The following is a 12,895-nucleotide window of genomic DNA, read 5'->3' as shown; positions in this document are numbered from 1 at the left end:
TGGTTGTGTCTCCTATGGTCCAGCAACTGGAATGGAGGCCACTGTGGTGGCCCCATTACTTGAAAGGATGCAGCTTGCTTAACATCCTATTTATTTGTTAATTCATAACAATATAACCAAGGGCCCTAAGACCCGTATCTGCAGGGAACGGATTGATTCTAGTACCCTTGCTGGCCTTTTCCTGACCGAGAGCAGTGGGAATGGTGCAGACCCACGGGACCTAGTGAATCAGTACACGGCCCTGGTGCACAGTGAAAACATGCTCTTGGGCCACAGTCCCACAGGTACTTCAGCAGGCGTAAATGAGTGGTCCCACTGAGCTTGCTGGAATTCATCCTGTGTATGAAGTCACTCCTGTGTAATAACTGGCCTCTCGTGTGTTCAAGCTGCATGTGACCTTGGCTACGTTAGTACTTGGTCCTTGCAGAGCACCGTCTTAAAACATTAATCTTCCCAACCATGCAGCGAGGGCAGTAGGATTATCCCCGTTCTGCAGGCGGGGTCATTGACACAAGCTTTCAGATAGCTCTGTTCCCACTTAGGCACTTAAAGGGAGGTTTCAGAGTAACAGCCATGTTAGTCTGTATTCGCAAAAAGAAAAGGAGTACTTGTGGCACCTTAGAGACTAACCAATTTATTTGAGCATGAGCTTTTGTGCATATCGGTATGCATCCGATGAAGTGAGCTGTAGCTCACGAAAGCTCATGCTCAAATAAATTGGTTAGTCTCTAAGGTGCCACAAGTACTCCTTTTCTTTTTGCACTTAAAGGGAGTGGCTGGATCTTCAGAACCGCTCCCTATCCAGCTGCTCCCATTGTTCCCCCACATTCCCTCTGTCTGCAGCAGGTGGGGGCCCTGCAAACTGTAAGGTCTGTGAGTGGGCCGTGGCTCTGTTGCATAGCTGCAGCAAACCCTAACTGCTGAGTTGCGGCTCTGAGGGTTATATAGTTCAGTTTCTCAGTGTTTACATTAAAAATCCAGGTAGCTTCTGAGAGTGGATTCTGATTCAGTGTTGCCCTCCCTAAATATAAATTCACCATGTGTGAAAGGGAGAGCACTGCCCCATATGAACAGCCCATTTCTTGCTGTTTTGGGGGTGGGGGTGGTGACATTATGATTTAGTTACAAAACAGGTGTGCAAGAAACCAGGATATTCTGAACCAGCTGTGGCAAGATGTCAGTCTGGTGGGTCCTGTGCTTTTCTTGGCAGGGAGCTAAGCTGCCACCCCTTGCCCCTGTTCTTGGGGCATCAATGGCCCCACTAGTGGTCCAGGAAGGTGGTAAAGGAGGGAAGCGGAGGAGGGGTCTGGGTTTGCTCCTCACTCTGAGCCCCAGCCCCTCTCAACCCCTGCGGGTTCTTACCCTCTTCCCCCTTGGGTGGGGTACCTACAGTTCTTAGATGCTGGGGCAGGGTCCCCCTTACTTCGCTTCTCTGATTTTCTAAGTCTCACAGCACACCTCCAAGCTCCAGTCCCCTCTCTCCTTCCTCCTCCTCTTCTGTCTGCCTGAAGCAGGGGGTTTTATTAGGTTCCTAACAGGGCCTTAATTGACTGCAGGTGCTCCAATTAAGCTGCAGCCACCTTCCCTAGTCTACAGGGAACCACACCTTAATTAGTCTTGAGTTCGTGGTTCCCTTCTAGCACTCTCCCACTGCTCCCTGGCCCTCCTGTATCACACAGCATTGTGGATGGCTCAGCTGAGTGGAACATCTTTTTCACTTCGGAGATGGCATTCTTAGGGGTCTTGTTTGGTGTTGCCAGGGCACTGGCCCTGCAGCGCTCCATCATCTGGCATTAATAGGGTGCTGCAGTGGACCCCAACCTTTCTTGTTGGGAGCCTCCCTTTGGGGTGGATTGTCAGATGGGTGACCCTCATGGCCTCTCCTGATAGTCATTGTCTTCTCTCCTTTTCTAATGAATGCCTCCCTCTTTTTTCCTCCTTTTCCATTTCCATGTATTTCCCCCTTCTCAATCCTTTCACCCCCCCGCCATAGGGCTTGCTGCTGATGCTTCCTCCTTAGTTCTGCAGTTTCATATCTGAATTCCTGGCTGGATACCATCTGGCCCTGGGAACTTATTACTGTTCTCAATTTACCAGTTTGTTGCCAAACCTCCTTTATTGACACCTCAGTCTGGGACAGTTTCTCGTATTTGTCACCTGAAAAGAAGGGCTTGGGTGAGGGAATCCCTGTCACATCCTCTGCAGTGAAGACTGACTCAACAAATTCATTTAGCTTCTCCGCAACGGCCTGGTCTGTCTTAAGTGCTCCTTTAGCATCTCGATCATCCCATGGCCCTGCTGATTGTTTGGCAGGCTTCCAGCTTCTGATATACTTAAACTAGTTACTCTTTAAATTATTTTTTGGCTTGCCTAATTATACTTTTACACTTGACTTGCCAGAATTGATGCTCCTTTCTATTTTCCTCAGTAGGGTCTCACTTCCAATTTTTAAAGGATGTCTTTTTGTCTTTAACATACCACACTCTCCAAAACCGATCCCTGATTATCCAAGATCCTGGGACATGCCTTGAGTCCACGTTCCTTTCCATCCTACAGCCAGGCCTGAATTTGTGTCCTGCTATTCCTTTTATTTCCGTGCATCATGTTTCTTTTATCACAGAACGTTTGGCTTCTCTTTCTAGATGGTAGAGAGAAGGCTGCTTCCCCTTTCAGAAACCACTAGTGTCAGGTAGGGTGATCAGATGTCCCGATTTTATAGGGACAGTCCCAATATTTGGGGCTTTGTCTTATACACGCACCTATTTCTCTCTTCTTCTTCTTCTTCTTCTTCTTCTTCTCCCCCCCTCCCCGTCCTGATTTTTCACAGTTGCTATCTGGTCACCCTAAATCAGGCCAGGAGAAAGAGAAACGGACGTCTCTCAACATCTATGTGTCTCCCCCAGATTAGAGGGGAGAGTCTGCAATTAACTCAGAGGTACTTGAAATCCTTGAGATTGTTTCTGGCTACAATGTAAAGCTTTCCTGTGCCCTTCTGCCTTAACACTCTTGTTGCCTTCTCTCCTGCAGTGGCTCTATTGTGAACATCTCAGATCCTTCATAGATCATCCCTGTAATGAAAATAATTACCTGTGAATCATGTAGGTCTCTTATCGTTTTGTTAGGAGGTTAAAAACTCTGCTACAATTTAATAAATTTTGCAACGAGTACATTATAGAAGGTAATTAAATACTTCAACCATCCTTCTTTTTTTCCCCTTCTCCCTATCATAGCGGGATTTAATTGAGGCCAGCTGAAAGTTAGCTGAAATCAATCGTAGATGATAAAGCAGAGGTTTTAATTTAACTCTGGGACCATAGCTGTAATTGCTTACGTGTTCAATTAATAAAGAACTGATGAAGGGAGGGATGCTCGTTTGTATAATATGATTTACTGATGAGAAAATGCATTTATGAAAATAAGAGTACTTTGCACTCCCAGGGCCAAATCCTGGTTTGGTGTAAATCAGTGTAGCTGCATTGAAGTCGTTGGAGCTACGCCAATTAATGCCCCAGCTGAGGGTCTGGCCCCTAGAATACCCTTCATCGGTTCAGAGTATCTCACCATCCCTGCAAGGTAGGGAAGTATTACTTTACTGGCTGAGACAGGGACTTGCTCAAGGCAACGTAGCATGAACCCAGCATTCCGGACTCCCAGCTTTGGGCCCTCGCTAGGGTTGCCCACTTTCTAATTGTTGAAAACCCAACACCCTTGCCATGCCCCTTCCCTGCCTCTTCCCTGGGGCCCCGCCCTCCACTCACTCCATCCTCCCTCCCTCCGTCGCTCACTCTCCCCCACCCTCGCTCACTTGCTCATTTTCACTGGGCTGGGGCAGAGGGTTGGGGTGTGGGAGGGGGTGAGGGCTCTGGCTGGGTGGGGAGACTCAGGGGTGGGGCTAGAAATGAGGGGTTCAGGGTGTGGGGGGGGCCCTGATCTGGGGCAGGGGGTTAGGAGGTGAGGGGTGCGGGCTCTGGGTGGCACTTGCCGGCCTTCCTGGGAGCCGCCTGAGGTATGTCCCCCTGTCCTCCATGCACCGCCCCAAAGCTCCCATTGGCTGGGGTTTCCAGCCAGTGGGAGCTGCGGAGCTGGCACTTGGGGCGTGTTCAAATTTACAGGGGGGAGGATCAGGGCCAATGAGGGGTGAGACCATGAGGGTGAAGGTGGGCTGTATGGCACCATAGTAAAAACTGAAATGTTTCATGACCATTTTATTAGATTTTAAAATCATCACACAAATTAAAGTTGGCTACTCAAGCCTTCTATGAAGCACTACATCTACGTCCTTCTTGGTTTCTTGTTATAATTTTGCACAACTCTGTTAATGAACTTCTTGAATGCAATGCAGTCATCTTTGGTGACTTCTCGTGTGTCCGATACTTCCATTCCTTCAAATGATATGCTCATTAGTTCATTCACATGATCAGGCAGAAGGCGACTTCTTTCAGAACACAAAATTCTAGTCAATGATGAAAAAGAACGCTCGACTGTAGCTGTTGTGACTGGGAGTAGCAAGAGATGAATCCCTACTTCTTTCAGCCCAGGAAACAGAGCACAAAGATCGGGTCGAGCCACTAGCGATGATAAAAAATGAAGTTGAAGTCAAATCTTCATTCATTCGTCGGATGATTTTCCACTCTGTGTTCAAATTCTCTGTTCTGCCTGAGCACATGGCAGCCCCATTGCTGGTAGTGACTCACTCCACTCAACTGTCGGTTTTTTATAAGACAGAGATCTGTAAAAGCTACGTAGAGGTTGAGTAGAATCTAGAAGTCACTGCTGTCGATTTTTAAGAATCAAGTCTGTAATTTTTCAGTTGTCTTAACAAACACTTCTTGTCCTCTTCGCTTAAGGATTCAATATAAATGCCTTCATTAGTCAACTTCTGGACTGAAGTCTCTGCTTCTTCCAGTACTTTTTCAGTGGATAGCTCGCTGATTGATCCAAAACATAGCTTCTATTGCTGGCCAAAGATCTACTGCTGTTGTAGTAGATGCCTGGATGGCATTGTTTCATGACCCAAGTGGTTTCAACAGTAGACTTATAAGAAAGAGAATGGCAATAGTCTTCTCTGAACGTAGTAGCAAAAGTAATCCACCAGCCTCACTGCTTAGATCCATCCCATCTTGGTAGATACTTTCCAAAGCCAGTAATAATGGCTGGAGTAATTTTAAGACAACAGCAAGGATTGCTCATGAGAAAGCCAGAGGGTTTCCTCAGGTTGGACTAATTTGAACTTCAGTCCCAGTGTATCTTCTGTATTTTCCAAGATATTCAGTCTTTTTGGACTCTTGCTGAAAAAAGAATATAATGAAGACATTAAATTTATAGCTTTTAAAATGTCTTTTGAAGAGTCTGCAGCTCGTACTAGCGCTAGTTGGAGTAGATGGCCTCTGGAGCGTGTGTAGGAAAGACTAGGGTTATGCTTTTCTCTGAGCAAAGCTTGTCTTCCACCATGTCTTCCAGAGAAGCTTGCAGCTCCATCAGATGCACAAGCAGCCATCTGTTTAGGGTCCAATTGACAAGCATTTAACTTTTCTAAGATGTGGGTTGTCACAGATGCAGCCAATCTGTCTTCTATAACTTGAACATCTAGAAATGCATGTACCGGCCTACCACTGACATCAAGATAACGTACACAATGACTTAATGACCATTTCCACTGGTGCATTCGTCAACCATGTATGCAAATTTTTTGAATGTGGTGAGAGAGTTCTTCACTTTTTTCAACTGTGGAATCTTTCACTGTTGCACCACATGCGTCTAGCCAGTCAGTTGCGTTTCCTGCAGAAAGACAGCGAGCATTTGCTGGTCTTGTTCGGAACCAGCGTTCAACTTCAGGATGAACAAGAGACGATGCCCTTAACATTGGCCTCCAGTTTGTAGTGTGTGGCATCTCTTGCCTAAATAGAAAGTATGATGCCACAGCCATGTTTGTTCACACGAACTGTGTTGTGTCTCCAAGATTCTTAACAGCCTCATTAAAACTCACCGGTGGTGTCCTTGGTCAGCGGACACTCAGAGTTCAGAGGTGCTTTCATATGAGTTCACCTCCCAGGTGCGGGGCAAGAAGGCGCCTTGCTCGTTCCTCCTGCTGCTCACTGTTCGCTCTGGCCACTGTTGTTCGTTGTGCCACCGTTCACTCCATCGCTCTGTTGCCAATGGCCCTGCACTGTCACCTTCTGCTGCCACCTGCCACTGTGGCCTCTGCGAGTTGGTCTCTTGAGGTTCCACCCAGCTCTCAGTGCAGGAACCTCACTGCTAGTGCAGACTGGACCGTCTCTTCCACAGAAACCCACCATAGTAGAAACCCACCTGCTGTCCCACAGCAGGTCTAAGTGCTTAGACCTGATTGTCAGTGATTTCAGCTGTAGGGGTCACTTAACACAACAAAAGGCTCCCTATGGAGCCTAATCAGCTCTGTCTTTAAACAGCGGAGAGAGGCAGGTCAAACAGTACTTGGGAGTCAGGCAGACTATCAAGCAAAACACCTGTCCCCACCCTCTCTCTTGATGCCCTCAATTAGCAGAAGCTAAGTACAGTTCTACTGCCCTTTACTCCTACAATAAGAATAACAACATTTCATTACATTCAAGTAATTTGTAACCCAACATTCAAGCCCTGCATTCAAGCAATTTGTAACCCAACCCCAGCCAAAATCTATCACTTGGGCAACACAGCTCTGATTGCTGGATACCTCGGTAGATTAGGTGTGACTGTAAATTCAATCTGGTCCTGAAGCCTTTCCCCCCAGCTCATCACTAGCTGCCAGGGAGAGCTCATTTAGACTTTGCTTACAAATCATCATTTGAAATTATTAGGTTGGCCAACATCACCAAAATGAATGCACTCATGGTCATAAAAACAGCTGTATAAGGAAGCCAGTCTGTGTTCTTACTTTTCAAATGTTTTATACTTTTTCAGATACACGTATTTTATCATTCACTTTATATGCTTTTAAAGTGTGTGTATTAATGTTTCTATTTCAATTCAGATTTCCAAACAATCACTAAATTGGCAACACTGCATGTAACTAGTTCACAAAACTGGGGGGGTGGTTGGGGAAATTCGTGGGGGGGAAGGGTAAAAACGCCCATAGGGGGATGTAGGGAAATCCCTGCATCTGTCCTGGTCACTGTGGGTTAGGGAAGCTCTTTGCTCAGGTGGTGCTCCAGAGGAAGGGATGGGCAGGAGCTGTGAAATTGACAATGAAGCCAGGCAGCTAGAGCCCAGCTCACCCCTGCTCCTCCGGAGAGCTGGGAGGCTGGACCTACTCCCAGCTGGGGCTAGAAGGCCAAGCAGCTTCCTGGCCCCACCCCCTGGGAATATTGGCTATCTTGGGGGGGGCTGAAGCCGGGACAGCTGGACCCCACACCCCAAGGGTGAGAAGCCCTGGGCAGCTTTCCCCCTGCTCCCGCCAGGGAATGGGGAGCCAAGGTCAGGGGGCAGCCTGCTGGGAGCTCAGGAGCCTGTGGAGCAGCTGGGCTCCCAGCAGGGAGCTGCCAGGAGAGCTCTCAGACTGGGCTCTCGGCTCCCCACACTGCCCCCTTAGGCTGGTGGAAGTCCTCCTGTTGAGGACACACACCACAACCGAAGGGAGGAAGTGTGGATGTGCACCACTGCAGTAGTTACTGTGGGCACTGTCATTCAACCTAATATATGTTGATTTAGATTTCTAGTGTAGACATACCCTTAGATGACCAACCACAAAGAGCAAAGAAACAGCTCTAGGACAGCCCATACTCTGAAAACTATCCACACCATTACTTGATGGTTGCTTCTAAATCATGATTGTGCTGGAAGAAGCTGTATACTGGTCTGTGAGCTGGAAGTACGGGGGGCAAGGGCCCGGTCCAATTCTCATAGAAGTCCAGGGGAGTCTTCCTCTGAATCATGCCACAAATCCATAATAAATACTATTGGTAACGACTGTTTCCACCCCACTTGAGTGAAGCGTGTGGCAAGTTAGCGTTGCACAGGAAGTGGCATGTAAATGTAACCTTCAGGAGTAGCGTGTAATTAAAATACACCTCAACCTGATATATTAAAATGGGATATGAAAGCAAACCAAGGTACTCACTGCTTATTGAAAGTATGTTTAGTGAGGGATTGGTTGGCATACTGAATAAACCGCTGGGATCGCAGCTGGGTTCTGGCTTGCAGCCCTAGATGATAAGTCTGGTGGTCTGGCCTTACGTCCGTGATGGACAGCCTTTTGGCAGCAGAGAATCGCTACTGGTTACCATTTGTGCGTGGGAGTCTCTCAAACCGTTCGTCATTAGCAGACCTGCCTCTGCAGTGGCACTTGCCAGAGCAGAGTGAGTGGCTCCCAGCCTTCTTCCTTTCCAAAAGCTAAAGTCGGAGGAAGCCTGACATCTGCTCCCCAGACTGAATGTCTTTCTCGGAGAGATGCTGTAGCTCAACCAGATACGAATCTGGCTGGAGGCAGGAATGACAGGGGAGGTTCTGTGGCCTGTTATGCAGGAGGTCAGACTGGATGACCTCTCACGGTTCAGGCAACTGCATCTATATTCCCCCTCCGTGGTCCAGCAAGAGCACCCACTCTAGGCTTGTCACCTTGCCTGGGCAGAGACCCATGCCTGTCTCCCTCCTGAGCAGGGATTTTCTAGGCTGCACGGTTCCCTCCCTGCACTGCCATATCCTCAGCAAGTCAGACTGCCTAAATAGGCCAGTGTCTGTTCTCTTCTAAGGCTATGCACCGCTGTAACTGCCAGCCATTATAAGTTACCTCACAACCCTTATAAGCAAGGACATTCATTCTTAAGGGGAAAGTATTGCAGAGAAAACATATAAAGAACCATCAAAGTTCTTATACGCATGCTAAAAGCTTACCATGGGGCCGCATTAGGCAAAAGTCCTTCCAACTCTTCCCAGGAAGGATTTGGGGTCTCCTGTCTGCTGGCTCAGAACGAAGGCCCCAAATCAGTTTAAACTCTCAGGCTGTTTATTCAAAAGTTTCTTCTTTGTCTGTTGGTCTCTGGAGAATCCAGTTTGAACCAATAGAGCCTCTCCATGTGGTGGTACCTCTCTGGAGGTATTACAACCAGAATGAATTTGCCTAATCGTCCCTCACTGTTCTTCATTCCTGGAGGGCTGTGGTCACACTCCCCCCTGGAATTACATACAGTCCCTGGCCCACAATGATACATACACCTAATACAGTAAGATCTCCCAAAGATACAGCCATTTCCTGCACTATCTGTCTCAAGTCCCTTTTGGGTCTTTAAATCTATGGATCAATTCAGTGCCAGCGCAGGGACTGGGAGGGGAGGGAGCACATGTTTCTGCTCTCAGGAAAGCTGGCTCGGCCCTTGATACAGGTTTTAGAGCCACCTGGCTGCAGTGTCCTCTAAGGAGTGCGGCACTGCCAGGGAATAGCCAGGAAGTCCACCACTTTCATATTCTCTTCCACCTGGCTCCTCCCCCTGGACTCCTCAGTCTTTCTCTCAGTCTGTGTGGGCAAGAAGCACTTTCTCCTCACTCCCCTGCCACAATTCAGGGGATTCCTTGTTCTCCTCCTCCCAGCCCTCCTCCATTGCACCCTGTTGGCTCCAGGGGAGCTGCAGCTCTGAGCAGTGCCTGGCCCTTAGTTTGTCACTGGCTCGTTGCCCCTCGGTCTGCTAGGCCTGGTCCCTGATCCTCTGGTCTCGATCCTGCAACCAGACTTTCTTGGTTGCAGGCAGGGGTCTTCTCATATGGATCCAGCTGCAGGATTAGATACATAACCAACTCCATAGTCTTCCCCACCCAGGAGGGAAATTTTACACTGCTCATTCTAACTGTTCCTCCAACACCCCCAACTTGTTTGCATCAGAGAGGAAGTCAGTGGTTTGGGCCTGATTCTGCGCTTCCTGACATCACTACTAGTCCAGTGTAATACCAGAGACTTCAGTAGAATAACCACTCCGGAGTTACACCAAGACAAGTAAGAAGAGAATGAGACCCTTTGTGTTTCAGGGGCTGATTGAAAGCCCGTCAAAGTGAGTGGAAGGCTTTCCCTTGGTTTGATGGGCAATCAATCGGGCCAACTGTGTGTGTGTCTGCATTTTGCTGCGTCAGTGCATGACACAAACACTATGAACTTGATGGCTGGTTTGGCAATGACTTACCTACCCCAGCCATATCAGCTATCAAGGTGCTAAGGAACTTGTGTTTGATTTTCTTTACAGGCAGGGCTCCCACTATCCTCTCTCAGAAGGGGAAATACAAAAGAGGTCTTTTTTATTTGTAATCATGCTATTCTTGCCAGCAAGTTAAAGAAGTATGGGCTGGATGAATGGACTTTAAGGTGGATAGAAAGTTGGCTAGATCGTCAGGCTCAACGGGTAGTGATCAATGGCTCGATGTCTAGTTGGCAACTGGTATCAAGTGGAATGTCCCAGGGGCTGGTCCTGGGGCCAGTTTTGTTCAACATCTTCATTAACGATCTGGATGATTGGATGGATTGCACCCTCAGCAAGTTCATGGATGACACAAAGCTGGGGGAGAGGTAGATATGCTGGAGGGTAGGGATAGGGTCCAGAGTGACCTAGACAAATTAGAGAATTGGGCCAAAAGAAATCTGATGAGGTTTAACGAGGACAAGTGCAGAGTCCTGCACTTAAGACAGAAGAATCCCATGCACTGCTAGAGGCTGGGGACTGACTGGCTAAGCAGCAGTTCTGCAGAGAAGGACTTGGGGATTAGAGTGGAAGAGAAGCCGGATAAGATTCAGCCGTGCGTCCTTGTTGCCAAGAAGGCCAGCGTCATATTGGGCTGTATTAGTAGGAGCATTGCCCGCAGATCAAGGGAAATGATTATTCGGCACTGGTGAGGCCACATCTGGAGTACTGCGTCCAGTTTTGGGGCCCCCCACTACAGAAGGGATGTGGACAAATTGGAGAGTGCCCAGCGGAGGGCAACGAAAATGATTAGAGAGCTGGGGCACATGATTTATGAGGATAGGCTGAGAGAACTGGGCTTATTTAATCTGCAGAAGAGAAGAGTGGGGGAGATTTGATAGCACCCTTCAACTACGTGAAGTGGGGTTCCAGAGAGGATGGAGCTCGGCTGTTCTCCGTGGTGGCAGATGATAGAACAAGGAGCAATGGTCTCAAGTTGCAGTGGGGAGGGCTAGGTTGGATATTAGGAAACACTATTTCACTAGGAGGGTGGTGAAGCACTGGAATGGGTTACCTAGGGAGGTGGTGGAATCTCCTTCCTTAGAGGTTTTTAAGACCTGGCTTGTCAAAGCCCTGGCTGGGATGATTTAGTTGGGGTTGGTCCTGCTTTGAGCAGGGGAGTGGACTAGATGACCTTCTGAGGTCTCTTCTAACCCTAATCTTCTATGATTTGAACAGTAGTTAAATTAGTTTCTAAGAGGTTGACAGCTGGCTTTTTGTTAAGATAGAGATACAGTCACAAGGATGTGATGCCTTATTAATAACCTATGAGTTGCCGATTAGGCTTCATCTTCCCTTTCTTGTTTGGAAATCATTAACTGTCTCTAACAGACTTGTGTTCCTAGCTGCCCAGAGACTGTGTGTGTGCTGGATTGAATGTATCTTGGAAGAATAATCAACTGGTGCAAATGCGTGCGTTCGTTCTCTCTCTCTCTCTGAGTGAAACCCCTCATGCCTGTGCAAAACTAGTTACTTATTGATCTTGTTTGATTATTGTGAGTGGAGGGGAGAAGAAGCTGCTTCCTTAGCTGAGTTAAAGAGTTGACCCTGCGGTACTTGCTTAGGGGCTAGGGAAATGAAGTCCGTAGGAGTTCTGCCTGGGTAAACGAAGTGCAGGAGTGGGCTGCAAATGGTAGAAAGCAAATAACTCTGGATCTTTCTGACCTGTAAAATTAGCAATAAAAGGTGTGGGGGCAGGGCAGGGTTTTCTCCCAACCCGTGGTGGCTGAGAATGCATGCACTTACATGCTTTCCCAAGTAGGGATGCAATGTCCTTTACCTTTCAGATGTGACCAGTCTCTGAGCATGAAGGTTGAGGGCTATTGCTAAGCTTTTGAGGAAATGCTTGCACCCCACCTCCACCCCCACACCCAGACCAGGTCTTCAGTGTGATTTGGGCTATGCTGTTTTGGGGACAATCTCGTTCCGGTAAAGGCTAGGCAAAGGCCCCTTTTTGATTTTTTTCTCTCATGCTGACTGGTTACAATTAGAGCCCTGTGCAGATACAAAATTTGTGTCCACATCTGATCTGCAAACACAGTTCGCGGATATCCACCTCTGCGCGTGCGGCTATCCATGGATATCCGCAGACTTGCAGGGCTCTCGTTATATCCCTGTGGTAACTGGTGCTCCTCTCTCTTTGGTTGGAGTGCTCCTACATGCTCCTCTGTTCAGAGAGTAACATCTGGCCTTCCCCCTTATGAATCCTTGTTTGTTTCTGTTCTGTCTTCTCACCCTGCAGATACGCTGTCAGTGCCTCGCTGGTCCCCACAGATTCCCCGCCGTGATCTAGGAAACTCAATCAAACACAGGTACGGTATCGCTGAGAAGTGCCACACGAATCTGTCCTGGGAATTCACACTTGAACACAAGGGTCCTGTCATGGCAGGCAACAGCCTTTCTATTCTGTAATACATCCTATCCTATTCTCTGCAGCCCCTTGGCCCCCATTATGTGGGTCAGAGGCGTGCCCCTGGTATGTGTGTGTGAGAGAGAGCCTCACACCTGACACAGCAATTTATTTGCATTTGATTTTGACCCATGAACGAACTTCAAGACTGACCGCTGTGAAGGCTGAAAGCTGAGATCCAGAAAACGTGTGTAGCACATAGGAAGCCCAGTCATAGATTGAGAGCCCAGTGTGCTAGGTTCTGTACAAACATACTGAAAGACAGCCCCTGCCCCAAGCAATTGACACCAAGCAGAAAAGCTAACTCTCC

The 12,895-nt window shown here is 48.0% G+C and overlaps 1 protein-coding gene across 4 annotated transcripts in view; it reads left to right on the top strand.

The window, feature by feature from the left end:
- Window positions 1–12,895, top strand: part of KSR2 (kinase suppressor of ras 2) — a 293,238-nt gene that overhangs the window by 147,217 nt on the left and 133,126 nt on the right. For all 4 annotated transcript variants that reach the window (XM_048821591.2, XM_048821588.2, XM_048821589.2 and 1 more), the window contains exon 6: window positions 12,418–12,487. In XM_048821591.2, coding sequence (XP_048677548.1) covers window positions 12,418–12,487 — 70 coding nt within the window. The remainder of the gene's footprint in view (window positions 1–12,417; window positions 12,488–12,895) is intronic.

This window comes from Caretta caretta, chromosome 15, assembly GCF_965140235.1.
Source record: "Caretta caretta isolate rCarCar2 chromosome 15, rCarCar1.hap1, whole genome shotgun sequence".
Classification (NCBI taxonomy): Eukaryota; Metazoa; Chordata; order Testudines; family Cheloniidae; genus Caretta; species Caretta caretta.
This window is presented reverse-complemented; position numbering and strand designations above follow the sequence as displayed.